General features: G+C 39.0%; 1 protein-coding gene across 1 annotated transcript; it reads left to right on the plus strand.

Annotated features, from left to right (window-relative positions):
- Positions 1–1,467: 1,467 nt before the first annotated feature.
- On the plus strand, positions 1,468–14,212 carry hhipl2 (HHIP-like 2). Its single transcript, XM_038728293.1, has 9 exons — positions 1,468–3,190; positions 4,972–5,624; positions 7,014–7,157; positions 7,694–8,025; positions 8,180–8,306; positions 9,593–9,738; positions 9,818–9,899; positions 10,918–11,000; positions 11,608–14,212. The coding sequence occupies exons 1-9, from the start codon at positions 2,831–2,833 to the stop codon at positions 12,180–12,182; spliced, it is 2,502 nt and encodes an 833-aa protein (XP_038584221.1). The 5' UTR covers positions 1,468–2,830; the 3' UTR covers positions 12,183–14,212.
- Positions 14,213–14,835: the final 623 nt, after the last annotated feature.

Consider the following 14,835-nt stretch of genomic DNA (forward strand, 5'->3'; position numbering starts at 1 on the left):
GAATACTACGTGTGCGCGATAATTAAAAACAAAGCAAATCAGAATGGTTACTTATTCGTTTTTAACCCAATATTATTTATATTTAATCGGTTCTACGAATTAAATTACGTACTAGCAAATCATGTTTCCTTTAATAAATATTTTAAGCTGAAGTATCCGGACGGAAGTGTCATGTTTTTATTCTAATTAGCTTGATACTTTTCCTACTCACCAAAACAAACGCAAAATGAAAAGAAATGACGAAGTTCCGCTTCCTTGTCCACTTTGAGGTCCATTAACAGTTCGGTTGCTGCCATCTGCTGGATAAATACAAGTTATTTTGTTTAACACCTTAGGCTACAACTAAAAATGACGGAGAAAATGAACTTGGTACATATTGGTGAACTTAGTTTTCGTGTTGATTCTCACAAGGCTGTGAGGGAATGAACTGGCAGGCATGAGGAGCCACTGGGGATTTGTAAAAAGGTTCAGTATACAGTAGTGCCTATTGCACAATGAAATGCAGTTATAGCCTCCTTCATGCTACACACAGACATCTAAAAACAAATATTCAATTCTTTATTAAACCAGATTTTTTTCCTTGCACAGCACCAATAGTCAGGTGGTAATAGGTCGCAGGGCTTAGCAATAAAAAAAAAAAATCAAACATAAGCCACAACACACAGAAAATACTGCTATATTTATTTATATTTATTGTTGTAGGCTAATAGTACCATTTTTGGAAGGAAGAAAATGGAAAACTAAATTATCCAACGAAGGTTGAAGTCAAGGGCAGCTGGACTTGGTTGAAGATACTAGAAGACGTTTCGTCCCTCATCCAAGGGACTTCTTCAGTTCTGACCGACTGGTAGGGAAACTCAGCAATTTAACCTCAGTGGGGTCGATTGCCAGGATCGTTGATACTGCTGGTTCGTTGGTGTTCCTGGCTGTTTTAACGACAGTCGTTATGATCGTTTGGACTACCTGAGGCCAAGACTGAACGACCATCTTTGGTATCTTCACCTGAGGCCAATAGGTTATGTTTGTTGAGTTTCCTGGGAAGTGATGAAAGGACAGCATTGTAAGTGGAGGATAAGTGGTTCAGCGATGGCTTCTCAACCTGGGTGTAGATGGTTTCCTTGACACCTCTTTCAAACCATCCATCTTCTCTGTCTAAAATGTGCACCTGGTGGTCTTCAAACGAGTGTCCTCTGTCCTTCAGATGTAAGTAAACTACAGAGTCTTGACCTGAGGAGTTGGCCCTTCTTTGTTGAGCAATGCGTTTGTGAAGTGGTTGTTTAGTCTCCCCAATATACAGGTCTGTGCATTCCTCACTGCATTGGGCCACATACACTAGATAGCTTTTCTTGTGTTTGGGTGTGCGGTCCTTGGGGTTTACCAGTATCTATCTTAGTGTGTTCAGTCAGAACTGAAGAAGTCCCTAGGATGAGGGATGAAACGTCTTCCAGTATCTTCAACCAAGTCCAGTTGCCCTTGACTTTAACCTTCGTTTGATAACTATGACCTGGATGACTGAGAATCTTCACAGACAAAACTAAATTATATTTACAAGGACGCTATACAGATATGTATGTGAGTAATATAAGTTAATGTGCAAATAAAAACGTTAGTTATAGTAAGAATGGAAAGGTAGTGAACAGGCTGGGTAGCCTATTGTTTTTTTTTATCTGCACTGGCATTTCACTTCTCTGATATCACTGATGTTCTGTAGATTGGTACCAATAACTTATTAAATGTGTTCAATACAATTAGAATGTACTGCCAACAATCCTATTTGCATTGTGAATGTGACGTGCATCAGGCCAAAGTAAACCATCTGAAGACAAAAATAACTATAAATTGTAAACAATAGAGAAAAAGCTTGTGAGTGAAGGAAAGTTACAGACATTTCAATTAGCGGGCTGCAGGTGAGGCCATCATAAAGTTTCACATACATTACATACAAGTTATAGTGTCTACTGGGCAATTACCACATTTATAAAGCCAATATTTCAGCTTCTACCTATTTTACTGCTGTGTTGAACTACAAAGTGTCTGTAATTCTAAGTTTCAAGGGGGGGAGCCTTTAAGAAAAGTAAAATTGTTGATAAAACTTTTATACTTACAACTTTAACAGTTCCTAACATTTCCTGGCTAATGTAGCCTATATGCATGATATTCAAATTCCCATCAAAACCCAAACAAAGTAGGCATAGTGCTTTATGTTGTTACTTTTGTTGGTCTTGATTACATGTGTGTATGCTATTAAGTACAGGGGTTTGGTGAAGATGTTATTTCCCTTGGCACCCCTAGAACGTGATGACAGACTTGACTGTATATTCAAATTTTGACATGCCGGGACAGTAGATCTATAGGATTGTTGCACAAACAGCACACTGCCTGGAGGCGCTTTTACTTGAATGTGAGCCAAAATTACAGTTTGTGTTGTGGTCGGCCTACCATGTTGGTGTTTGCATGCCTCGACACTGTGCCCGGTTGTGTGTGTGTGTGTGTGTGCGCGCGCGCGCGCATATTCTTCTGCTAACTTCGCTGCGGTGTAGAAAACCACTGTGCGTTGCGGAGAATAAAGTATAGGTCTAAATCCAATTAACTTGACCGCCATTACAAATGTGTTTTGTTTTAACTGCTACTAATTATGGAGACAAAACGGGCGACATGGTGCATTTCTGGCTTGAGCAGGTGGCGAGACACTGAGGGCAAATGAGGCAGGGGCTGACTGCTGGGATGCACGTATGATTACACAGACATTCACGTGTACGCGCGCACACGTAAACGCTGGCTCATACATAAATGAGAGTGAGCTGAACCCTTTCTGGTGCCGACGGCAAAAATGACAAGTACGCGGGCTGCTGCGCTTCATCCAAGCGGAGCCAGTTGCACGGTTTTACGCGCAGTGGTAGGTCCGATCTCATCCAGAAGCACCCCGAGCCTTCTTGACTTTGTCCTAATCACATTAGTGATGTTGCTCGTCCCAATCCAGCCAGCATCAGCTCACCCTCAGTGTCTGGACTTCGAGCCACCTTTCATACCTTCGTGGCACCTGGAGTTTTGCACGCAGTACGAGCAGTTTGGGTGCTGTGACCAGAGGACGGACAACATGATCGCGGAGAGATACTGGGACATTATTGACCAGCTGGAAGTGGCAGGTTATGAGCTCTGCGCAGATACACTGAAGGAAATCATGTGCCAGGTAAATATATTTTCTTCTCTAAAGGTTGGACTGAGTGCTATGAATTGGTATAAAAGTTATTTCACAGAATAAAATATTGTTCATGCTCTGCCTCTGCAGAACATTGTCCAATCTAGATAGCCCTACAGGAAACCTGTGATTACAATTTAACATGCTCAGTCTACATCTCTCAACTTTTGAATCACTTTCAGTTTTATTTAGGGGAGACCAGGTATGGTTGTAACATGGGGAGAGTTGTAACAACACCAATTCCACCAAATAGAGATAAGATAGGAGTGAGGTGATAATTTCAGTATTTACCTACTTCCTCCCCAATCAGGCATGGTGGTTATCAAGTCTGGAAAGAGGTACATTCAGAATATATAGTATATAGTATATAGTATAGTGTTTTTCAGGCAACATGTGATGCATTTTTTCCTTTCTAATTTCAAGACACTATGGTAATACAGTTAGCTAAACACTGGCTGACAGGGGTGGCGTGGGTTGTAACACTTCCTTAAAAAGTGTTACAACCATCCATGATACATAAAACTAGGTACTTTCTTGATTTTATTTTTTTCCAGATTGCCCTATGCAGTCTGGGCCCACCAAACCCGCGCTCCAGGGTTACCAGCATTAAATTGTCAGAACTGTGACCAGTACTCCCCATTCACATGCTGTACACATGTTGGCGTATGTATCATCACTCGACCTTTTCCGTACTCAGTCTCCGCTGGAGGAGAGGGTAGAAAAGTGTACGGGCAGCTTGTGAGAAGTGCCTGTGTGCAAGAAAAAGTCCCGGTACGCCAAAGAGTAAAATATAGAAGTGCTGGTATACGTACCGGTGAATACCGGCCCACTTCAAGCACTGACTGAATAAGAATATACACATATTGACACACACACACGCACACACACCTCTTTTTAGTTAGACCTAAGGATGTACAGAGATGTTCTTTAATTAATTACATTTTAGTAGTATTTATTATGTATACTTTTAAGTAGGTTTATTCTATATATAAATTTACATACACATACTGTACATGCACGTGAGTCATCAGACAAAGTCTGTTACAGCAAAAGTGAAACATTGTTCTTTGATATCACTACCTGTTTTGGAAGATTATCATGTAGTGTGGCATCTATTTTTGATTCTTTTGTGTGACTGTTACAACTTACCCCAGCATATGTTACAACCTACCCCGCTATTGGGGCAGGTTGTAACAAGGGAACAAAACGCATTTGACATCAAGTCACGAGGTCTGTGATATTATTGTAAAGGATTTAATTGGTGCCATTTGTGAGAAATGTGAGTACTTTGTTTAAAAATTTGAGAACTCTAGCTACAAAATTCAGTGAGTTATAGTTGCTGAAGCAAAAAGTGTTACAACCATACCCGGTCTCCCCTATATTAAAACAATCATTAAGCTTATAAGACTTATACTTGTAAAAGAAATTGAGAACTCAATTTATGAGACATGTGATTCTCTAGGTCAAATCTAAAAAGGGCTCCAATCCAGAGTCTTTATAATGATTCAGAAAAAGGAATAATCTTAAATTCCCATTAACAAGCACTTCTAGTAACCACTATTGAGGTCTGGAAGGTAAACAAGCCCTTTTTTGAAAACCATCCTCGCTTCAACTTTGATCTAATGTCAGAATTGGGCTGACCAAGCCCTTCTGCTCAGCCAAAGTGCCCCCTTAACGTTAAACTCCTGTCTTACCAGTGCCCTGAAATGTCTTATAATAAGTAATAATTAGATAATTAGTACACTGTAGTGTCTCGTGTTTTCCCCATCTAGGAATGCTCTCCATATGCTGCCCACCTCTATGATGCTGAGGACCCGTACACACCTGTCAGAGAACTACCTGGCCTTTGCTTTGGCTACTGCTCTGAGTTTCTTGGAAAATGTCATCATGTGGTTAAATATCTAACTGAGAACCAGCTGCTGCGGGACACTGCTGAGCGAGATGTTACCACGTTCTGCAGCATAGTAGACTTATCTGACCGGGACTACTGCTATCCCAATGTTTTGAAAAGCCCCGACCTCAACAGCAACCTGGGAGCGGTGGTGGAGGACCCCAGAGGGTGTCTCCAGGTGTGCTTGACAGAGGTAGCGAACAACCTCAGGAATCCCGTGTTGATGCTACACAGTGGCGATGACACACATCGCATGTTCATCGCAGAGCAGGTGGGCTTCGTGTGGGTTTACCTGCGTGACGGCAGCCGGCTGGAGAGCCCCTTCTTGGACATGAGTGGGGAAGTAATGACCACGCCCTGGCTGGGGGATGAAAGGGGCTTCCTGGGCATGGCCTTCCATCCCAAGTACCGTGACAACGGACGCTTCTTCATCTACTACTCTATCCAGGTCAACAGTAAGCTGGAGAAAGTCAGAGTCAGTGAGATGAAGGTGTCTGCCTACGATATGAACATGGCTGATCCTGACTCAGAGAGGTATGCAAACAGGAAATTTATTATTTTTGTTCTTTTTATAGCATCAAAGTTTGGTTGATGTGTAGGTCTGCACTTATAATTACCCTTTGAAAGAAATATATAGGGCTATACTGTCAAATACCCCCTCAGGTGTATCTGCACCAAAGCGTGCATAAACATGTTCTGAGCTTAATGCAGTAAGTCACTTCACAGTTGGCCCAAACTTTTCTGGGGCCCTCAGCTAAATTAAACTTTTTTTCAGGTAAGAGCAGGGCCGGCGCTGACAATGTTGGAGCCCTATGCGAGATTTTAGATTTAGATTTTTACTACCTGCTCTTTACTCTTTACTGTGCATTAGCCTGTGTTATTGCTCTGCTGATATGGTAGTATCTATTTCAGACCGTCTGACACAGAAAAGAAGATGGAAACCAAAACTGACAGAAAACACTTAATTCATAAATCTCACACAAATGTTAACTTCAGCACCTCCTATAAAGTGCAGCTCACAGTCCCAAACAGAGCAAGTTTGTCCCTGATTTTTGCAAAACTCTACTTTACCATTCTTTCAAACACTGGCTGCGACTCAGAGCGAGGTGGGTCCACTTGACTAGCTACTATTGTAGCATATGCTGGTGACGGATGAGCTGGTAGTGTTGATCCAGTTGAAAACTTTCTCTTGCGGCGCCACCCTGATATTTTACACCCTATGTTGCCTATGCTACAGGCTGAGTTATCTACACTCAATGTAGCAATGTGCAGCAATTAAAATAACTCAATGAAAAAAAAAGAAAGCACAGATAAAATGTAGCTACAACCACATTAAGATGTTATGAATTTAAGACACAGTCACTGACTTTGTTATAGTCCCCTGAAATACCAAAATGTGGTATAGCACCTGAACATTTCTCAAGAAGCTAAATACCACTCTCATGTCTACGCGGTAAACATGTAGCTACTGCCAGTAGTCCGTTAGCCTAGCTTAGCATAAGGACTGGAAGCAGGGGAAACAGCTAGCCTCATTCTCTCCAAAAGTAACAATCTTTCTACCAACACCTCTAAAGTTCACAAATGAACACCTTATATCTCTTTTGTTTAATCAATACAAACATTCACCTCCATTGTTTTGGTGGGATAAATCTCTAAACCTTAGCTCAGCATTTGCAGATATGGCTAGAGGTAGGAGAAACAAATCAGTTTCTGCACTTTGGGTGAACCGACTGTAACACCTGAGGCCTGCTCTGTTATTACAAATTTTCCTGTTAGAAAAATAATTGCTACATGGAATGAACACCAAAGCATCATAGCTAAAGAAGTAAAGGCTGAGTGAAAAATGACAGCCAGATATTTATGTCTGAAAAACCACCTGAATGTGGATGTGCCTTTACTGATCTGCATTCTTTTTGCATTCAGGGTCATTCTAGAGATCGAGGAGCCGGCTGCAAACCACAATGGAGGCCAGCTGCTGTTTGGTCTCGATGGATATTTGTACATCTTCACTGGAGATGGTGGAAAGGCTGGGGATCCATTTGGGAAGTATGGCAACTCACAAAACAAGTAAGATGCTTCAGGTTTCTTCAAGTGTGAGGAAGAGTGAGGAGGAACGAAGCAGAAAGCGGTGGTTCCTAACCTTTTTTGTCGGAAGCACTATCAGATAAACTCATGTGCCTCTTCATCATTAAACTAGATGTCATTTATAAATATAAATCATATACAAGTCTCTACTGTTAGTGTTTTCATCATAAAGTTTAATTGTCAGTATTTAGATAGTGCTGGCCTAAAAAACAATGATGATAGAAAAGAGAATGAAAAATGATTTTACTTAGTTTTACTTATGCATATTTGTTGAAAAAAGATTTTATCATAATTGTTTTTAATGTTCTACCTAAGATTTGTTATGTGATTCACTGTTTGGCAAGTGTTTGTCATGTTCTCAACATAAAGAACAGTTTAAAACCACAATTAACTGGTCAAAACAAAAAGCAACTTGAAAGAAATAATGATTTGACATTTATAATTTTTTTTACCTGGTTGGTAATAACTGCAGTAGAGGGCCTCTCAACTATTGCTAAACCCCATTTTTTACTACCCAGGAGTGCTCTGTTGGGAAAAGTACTCCGCATTGATGTAGATGGAAGTGACTCCAGTGGGAAGCACTACAGGTTCCCCCCTGATAACCCATTCCTTGGTGACCCAGATGCCCGGCCGGAGGTGTATGCATATGGCGTCAGAAACATGTGGCGGTGCTCTGTGGATCGTGGAGACCTGGTCAGTCGCTATGGCAGGGGCAGGATATTCTGTGGAGATGTGGGTCAAAACCGCTATGAGGAAATTGACATTATTGTAAAGGGAGGAAACTATGGATGGAGAGCCAAAGAGGGCTTTGAGTGCTATGATGTGAAGCTGTGCCACAACTCCTCCTTGAGTAAGTAGTTTTGTTCATGTTAAACTTTTCTAATTGTAAAAAATAACTATTTTCTGTCACCACCTGTTATTTCCGTCATTATGTGCTGTTTTTTATTTAATTTTGATGCTTCAGATTTTTGTCAAATTCAGTGCATCTTTCTCTGCCACAACAGATGACATCCTCCCTATATTTGCATACAGCCATCATGTTGGGAAGTCTGTGACAGGGGGATATGTGTACAGAGGATGTGAATCACCCAATCTGAACGGCCTGTACTTTTTTGGAGACTTTATGAGTGGGTAAGATTGTGTCAATGTGAGCCGAATAGTTTCCTCCAACCGTTGGGTGAAATAAAATCTTTTTCTGTCAGATTTTCAGGAGTAATTTAAAACAGACTAGATCTTCTTAGCTTGTTTGCTCAGCTGGTGTGCATTTTTTTACTAAATTCAAGCCACATCACTTGAGTCTACGGGCTGATATGATAATGTTTGACTTCAATATCGATCCACTGATATTTAACCGATACAAATTTTTGGTCTCAAATTTGATTTCTTAACTTTTCATACATTTATATTTGAGGTTTGACATGGGTGTTTTATGCTTGCACTCATGCCTCGACTTGAGACTGATGACCTGAGAATCATTTAGGACTCTGGCATAGTTTAGTTTGACAATCTAAGTGTATCGACCAGAACATTGCTGTACCTCCTTTCACTTTCATCTGACTTGTCCATGAGTTAAAGTAGACCTGTGGAGTTCTGCAAGAAGGTTAAAATTAATTCCAGTCTAGTCTCTTATTGCCACAGTTTGACAAAATGTGAACTAATGATCAGGATCATCCTGATGTATCAGGCAAGTTTTACTTAATTTAAAGGAATAGGTCGAGGTATGGGGAAATTGTCTTATTTGTTTTTGTGTTGACAGTTGAGAGATGAGAAGGTCGATACCTTTCTTATTTCTGTATACTGAATATGAAGTTGTGGCCATCAGGTTAACTACTTGCTAACTGCTTAGCTTACCATAAAGAAACAGGGGGGAATAGCTAGCCTGGCTCTATTCAGAAGTAAAAAAGCTGAAGCTCACTAATTAACATGTATCTTTTTATTTAATATATATACAAAAACAACAATTCACCGTTTTACAGGGGTTTTTATTTGTCAACTGGGAGAAGTGCCTTCCGGCAGTCTCCACCAAGAAACAGTTTTAACCCCCCTTAAAATCATAACTTATTGTTTTTTACACTTCACATTTTTCTGTTTTAAAAGCAAATGAGATAAACAGTAGCTGTTTACTTCTGCTTCCAGTCTTTACGCAAAGCTCAGCTCACTTCATAGCATAAAGAACGAACAGTGGTAAATCTCAACAAGAAAGTGAATAAGCATATTTCCTAAAATGTCGAACTATTCCTTTAAAATTTTAAGCGATAGAGTTTCCTCCTTGGCAAAGGTTATACTTGTTTTTTTCAGTGGTTTTTCCATCATCCTCACTAGAATAAAGTTGAGAGATGAACTATTAATTTCTGCCTTAAGTATATTAGTAAACCCATATTGTTTTGTTATATACCTGATTCCTGTCAATCTTGCAGTCGAATCATGGCGTTAGAGGAAGATAAGACAACAGGAAACTGGAAGGAGAGGAATGTGTGTATGGGTGACACAAAGACGTGCTCTTTTCCTGGACTTATCAATCATCACCACAAGTTTATCATCTCCTTTGCTGAAGATGAAGCAGGTAACATTCATTCAGCCTCTCACAGCGTTTAGTTATGCACCAATTTAACAGTAGTTATGAGCTGTTTCTGTTCTTTTAGGGGAACTATACTTTTTGGCCACTACGTACCCCAGTGCCATGTCTCCTTTTGGAACTGTTTTCAAATTCATGGACCCCTCCAGGTGCAGTATCAGACACAGCTTACATGCTTTAATAATTATTGTAGAATTAAATTACCTTTGAAAAACTAGGAAAACAACATTCATATCTATCTTGCATGTTGATAAATATATGTTGGAATTTTCTGTTAGGCTCTGATTTCATGGCATCATGACTGCTAATTCAAGTGCATTCATATTGAAGTACTGTACTTACTTTCAGGATACCACATTGTAATGTAACTGATGGAAAAGTATTGAAAACAATTATCAACACAAGTCATTTTCTACCTAAATACTATATGAGTCAATGTGCAATACATCTGATAGAGATATTTAAGAATGGTGATCCCTTTTTCTATCCAAATGTGCACCTGTGTTGGACAAACATGCCTGCTTGGAGCAATGATTAAAAAACACATTTCTCAAGTTGTCGTACTCCTAAATCATAGAAGAAATTGGAGAATATTAGAATAAATCCCTGCAGCCAAACTTGATATGAGAACACCAGCGTAAAGGCTGTACATGGGGCAGCAACAGCTCTTCCACTAGAGGTGTTTAGCACATGTACGAAACAAATCTTTATCAACAAAAGTGAACTGACTGAATCAGTAGCTTTTATCAGTGGAGCTCACCTAACTGGTCACTAAGAGCGCCGTTGCTATTAACAGTACATTACTTCCTCATTAAAATCCTGTTAAAAGACTATGAACAATCTTAACAGCTTGGACAGGCAACAGACTCAGCACACAGAATTTGAATAAAAAGTATTGTTGTCTCATCACAAATATCTATTGCATCTATTGAGTTTTCAGAAGGTGTAATGATTATTTTCGGGCTGGATATTATTTGAAATAAACAAATACTTTTCAGGCCTTTTTGTATTGTTCTCAACTTTCAAAGACTTTCAAGGCATGTTAAAAATGCATGTTAAAAAGCTCTACAACATGAGACTTTGTCCTGAAACTCATAAAGTGCTTTTTTAAAACATAACAATACCCAATTTAACCTTAATAAACTTGTTCCCCTCTAACTTTTGCAGGAGAGCTCCTCCGGGGAAATGTAAGCAGAAGCCACTGCCTGTCAAAGTGAGGGGGAAAAAGATTCCTTTTGTGCCCAGAGAATGTAAGTATAACTTTGTATTTTAATAACTTCTTCTTATAACATCATGTCTCATGTTTATGCTGTGCGTATACCAGACTTGTTGAAGAAGCAATTTGAAAGGGAACATTTTGTCTGACAAAGTGGAGCCTCTGAAATTGTACGTTAAGCAAAAGTATGTGCATGGTGTTTTACATTTTTAGTGTAAAATAGTTTTAGTTCATTTAAGATGCACTAAATATGAACAACATATAGATAAAATATTATCAAGTCAATTAAGTTGATATAACAGGTTAGGTTAAGAAATTGCTACATTGACTGTTCTCTGTTCATCTCTTTAGTATGCTTGTCCTGAGCAGAACCTGCTTTTCCCCCCTGCCCATTTCATGTATATACTGCCAAATTGTGCAACACATTGAGGTCATATATAAAACTATAAAAAGCAGTCTCCCATTTTACATCAAACCTACTTTAAAAAGAAAAGGACAAAAGAGGAAAGCATTTCAAACATTTAGGCTGTTTTTGGAGCCAAATATTCAATCCACTCTTATAAAATGCAACACATGTGGCTGCAGAGTTATACAAGTAAAACTTTAAAAATGGGTACTTACTAACATCTGTGCCATTTCAGTGACTGTGCTGGACACAAATGAAAAACCTACGAGACCACCACCAAGAAAATTGAAACTCACCACCAAACCACCGGTGACGAGCAGCCAGGTCAAACCTACAACATCTGCAGCCAGCGGGACGAAGACAATGAGCGCTGCTGTAAAGCCGAAATGGAAATCTGATAAGAAAGCAAGGAAGGAAAACAAGCTGAAACCATGGAGGAAAAACAAAGTGCTAACCAAACAGGCAGCTAATGATCAAATGAAGAAGAACACTTTGACACAGAAATCCAAGGAACAATCAAAAAAGACCACTGTTAAAATAAAGCCCATTGGTGACAAAGTCAAACCAAAGACAAATCAAACTGCTCTACAACCCCCCAAAATCCTGAAAGATAACAAAATCCATACAAAAAAGATTCCCCCAAAGAAAGGTACACAGCACCAAATCAGGCATGAGAAAAACAGCATAAAGTTGAAACAATCTGCAAAAGAATATCATGCCTTCATGAATAAAACTAAGACAAACTTGAATGCGAAAATAAACAGAACAATGCAAAACAGGCCAAAAGCAAGAAAGCTAAAGATGCCATAGCACTTTAAAACAATTTCCTCTGACTACGTCATTATTTAGCATGTTTTTGTTGTCAGGAAACTTTAGATGAGTTAAGGTATGAAGCCAGCAGCCAGTTCGCTTAAAGCACAAAGACAGGAAACGTTAAAAAAGCTAGTCTGACACTGTCCAAAGTGAACAAAATCTGCCTTCAAGGACCTTTAAAGCTCAGTGTTTAACAAGTTATTTCTTGTTTGTTTAATCCAGAGCCAGGCTAGCTGCCCTATTTCTAGGCTTTGTGCTAAGCTAAGCTAACTGGTTGATGGTGGAAGCTTCGTATTTACAATATAGAGCGGTACTAATCTTCTCATCTAATACCTGGCAAGATAATGAATAAGCCTATTTCCTAAAATGTTTAACTATTCTTTTAATGTACAAAGCACACAACTGTTTATTATGCATGTAATGACACTGTTTCCTTTACATTTTATTTTTGACTGTCATAAAAATCATTGGTCCAGCTTAATCACCACTGTGTCTGGATATAAAACATATCAAATACGTTTGATGTAGAAATAAGCAGCAAACAGATAAAAAAAAACTTCTAGCTGTACCAAAGCCAAATGTTGTTAAATTGCTTTAATTTTATAACACATGCAAGCGGTAAAAATAAACAGTAGAACGTGTCTGTGTGTGAGTCTCTCAGACGCTCTCTGTAATTAAACTCCACACCACTGATCATAATTGAAACCGCTGTGTCCGTGGCTTGCATAATGACTGCTGTAAATGTAAAGCCGTCCAGACTGCAACGTGCAAAAGTGGTTACATGAATCTCACAATTCATCCCGCTTTTTTAAATCATAAGATGACATAATAAACATACCATAGTGTGACATGACATAACATCCTTTACCATGACATGACACAATATTCTGTAGCATGACATACAGTATCTTTTAAGGTACAATATAACTTTTGCCATGATAATAGCTATGTGTTATGTAGACATGACACAGTTAACATACAATACAAACAATAGCACACGTCATGTTATTACTTACAACGTGATATAACATGACATTAATATATCATGCAATGACATGACAAAAACTTGACTTGACAGGAGATGACATTAACCACGTATTTTATGACATACCATAAGTATACTAACTATAAACCCTCAATGAAGCATGCAAGGAATATGCTGCTATAAAATATAGTAATATAAAGGACAACAGCAGTCACATACATAGACAATATATGTTCCCTTGACAAATCCTCATATCCTTGTATTATCATCAGCTCTTTCACAGTCACATTTTATTCTTCACTCTGTCCAGACAACTTATGTGTTAAGATGTTTGTAAGACTTTAGTAAAGCCTGGTTGCAAATACAAAGCAGTACAAAATAAAAGTATATTATTTCTTCATTTATACTCCTCTGGACAACTAAAGCAGTGCTAGTCTGGAAATTTTATAGAACCCTATACTTATAATCACTCACTATTCTAGCACCTCACCGCCTGCAAATGCAGTAGGAAACGTACATTATACTGATTAGAAAGTGATGGAGGGTCTAGATTTGTGGGTCTGAAAATATAAAGGGCTGCTCTCAGATTTAATGTCTACCATATGTTTTCTATATGGTGTAGTGTATGTTGAGGTTCTTTGCAACCAGGACCCTTACAAATTACAGACCTCCATAACTACATGTGCTAAAATGTCACCAATTTAGAAAATACAGACATGGCTTCTTGGACCTTTTACAAAAAAAATGTTTCCTCTGAGGTGGCCATTTAAGGACAGTGAAGACGTCAGACAAACGTTTCTAAGTGGCTCTTTTCCTGTGCAACGGCTCCCATTAGCTCTATTTGTTATTACCTTGGGGGTTTTGCTGGAGGAGCACTTTTCAGCTAACCAGGGACTTTGCTGTCACATCAGACACAACATGATGGGTGTTCCCTTCTTTGAAAAGGCATGATTGTACATTTCAGTGCTTTGTCATTTTTGTTAAAATTCCTTGCACTAAAGCTGACATGTAAGTACATGTAAGTGAAATAAATGAATAAATTTGAATGTTAGGTACATTTCAGCTCGAGATAGAGATCATACACACAGCATCCAGCTGCCTGTGTCCATGGCAGAGGTACCAACTCTTCTGCAGTGCCTTTGAGCAAATTGATGAATCCACTGAATCTACGTTGCATCGCAGCAACAGAATAGTTCATTGACAAAAAACAATTGTTTAAATTCACATGGAAATTGCACACTGTTTAGTGGTGCACTGGTTTTCTCTTGCAGCCTAAAGACATGTAGTCTGGTAAAGACCCAGTGGGCTATGTTCTGTGCACTCAATACAGAATTATGATAACTAAAGTAAGCCTTCATAACACCAGAATAAATAACTGTGTTGCTTTAGCTCTTTTTCTCTTGTCAAAACAGAGTTTTTGATAAGCCAATAACTTTTCGACACAGACTTTTCATTTAGAGCAGTGGTTCTCAAACTTTTTCACATGAAGGACCCCTTAACTGACACAAATTAGACCACGGACCCCAATTTGATAAGATTTTGTTCCAGGATCGACCATCTGATAGGATGAAACTCATGACCAACATATTCATACATTCTGTCATTGTGTTACTAATGGATGAAATTATAGTGAAAATAAATGATTCCCTTTTGCTGGGACCCCTG

Source organism: Micropterus salmoides, unplaced genomic scaffold (genome assembly GCF_014851395.1).
Source record: "Micropterus salmoides isolate LMB-PRFRI ecotype aquatic unplaced genomic scaffold, ASM1485139v1 Ms_hic_scaffold_19, whole genome shotgun sequence".
Lineage (NCBI taxonomy): Eukaryota > Metazoa > Chordata > Actinopteri > Centrarchiformes > Centrarchidae > Micropterus > Micropterus salmoides.

What these genes read in the sequence shown, in the direction of transcription:
- hhipl2 (XM_038728293.1), top strand. Translation starts at nt 2,831, where the DNA reads ATGACAAGTACGCGGGCTGCTGCGCTTCATCCAAGCGGAGCCAGTTGC. An exon ending in TGAAGGAAATCATGTGCCAG is followed by an intron (nt 3,191 to 4,971) that starts GTAAATATATTT and finishes TTCCCCATCTAG; the next exon opens with GAATGCTCTCCATATGCTGC. An exon ending in TCCTTTTGTGCCCAGAGAAT is followed by an intron (nt 11,001 to 11,607) that starts GTAAGTATAACT and finishes GTGCCATTTCAG; the next exon opens with TGACTGTGCTGGACACAAAT.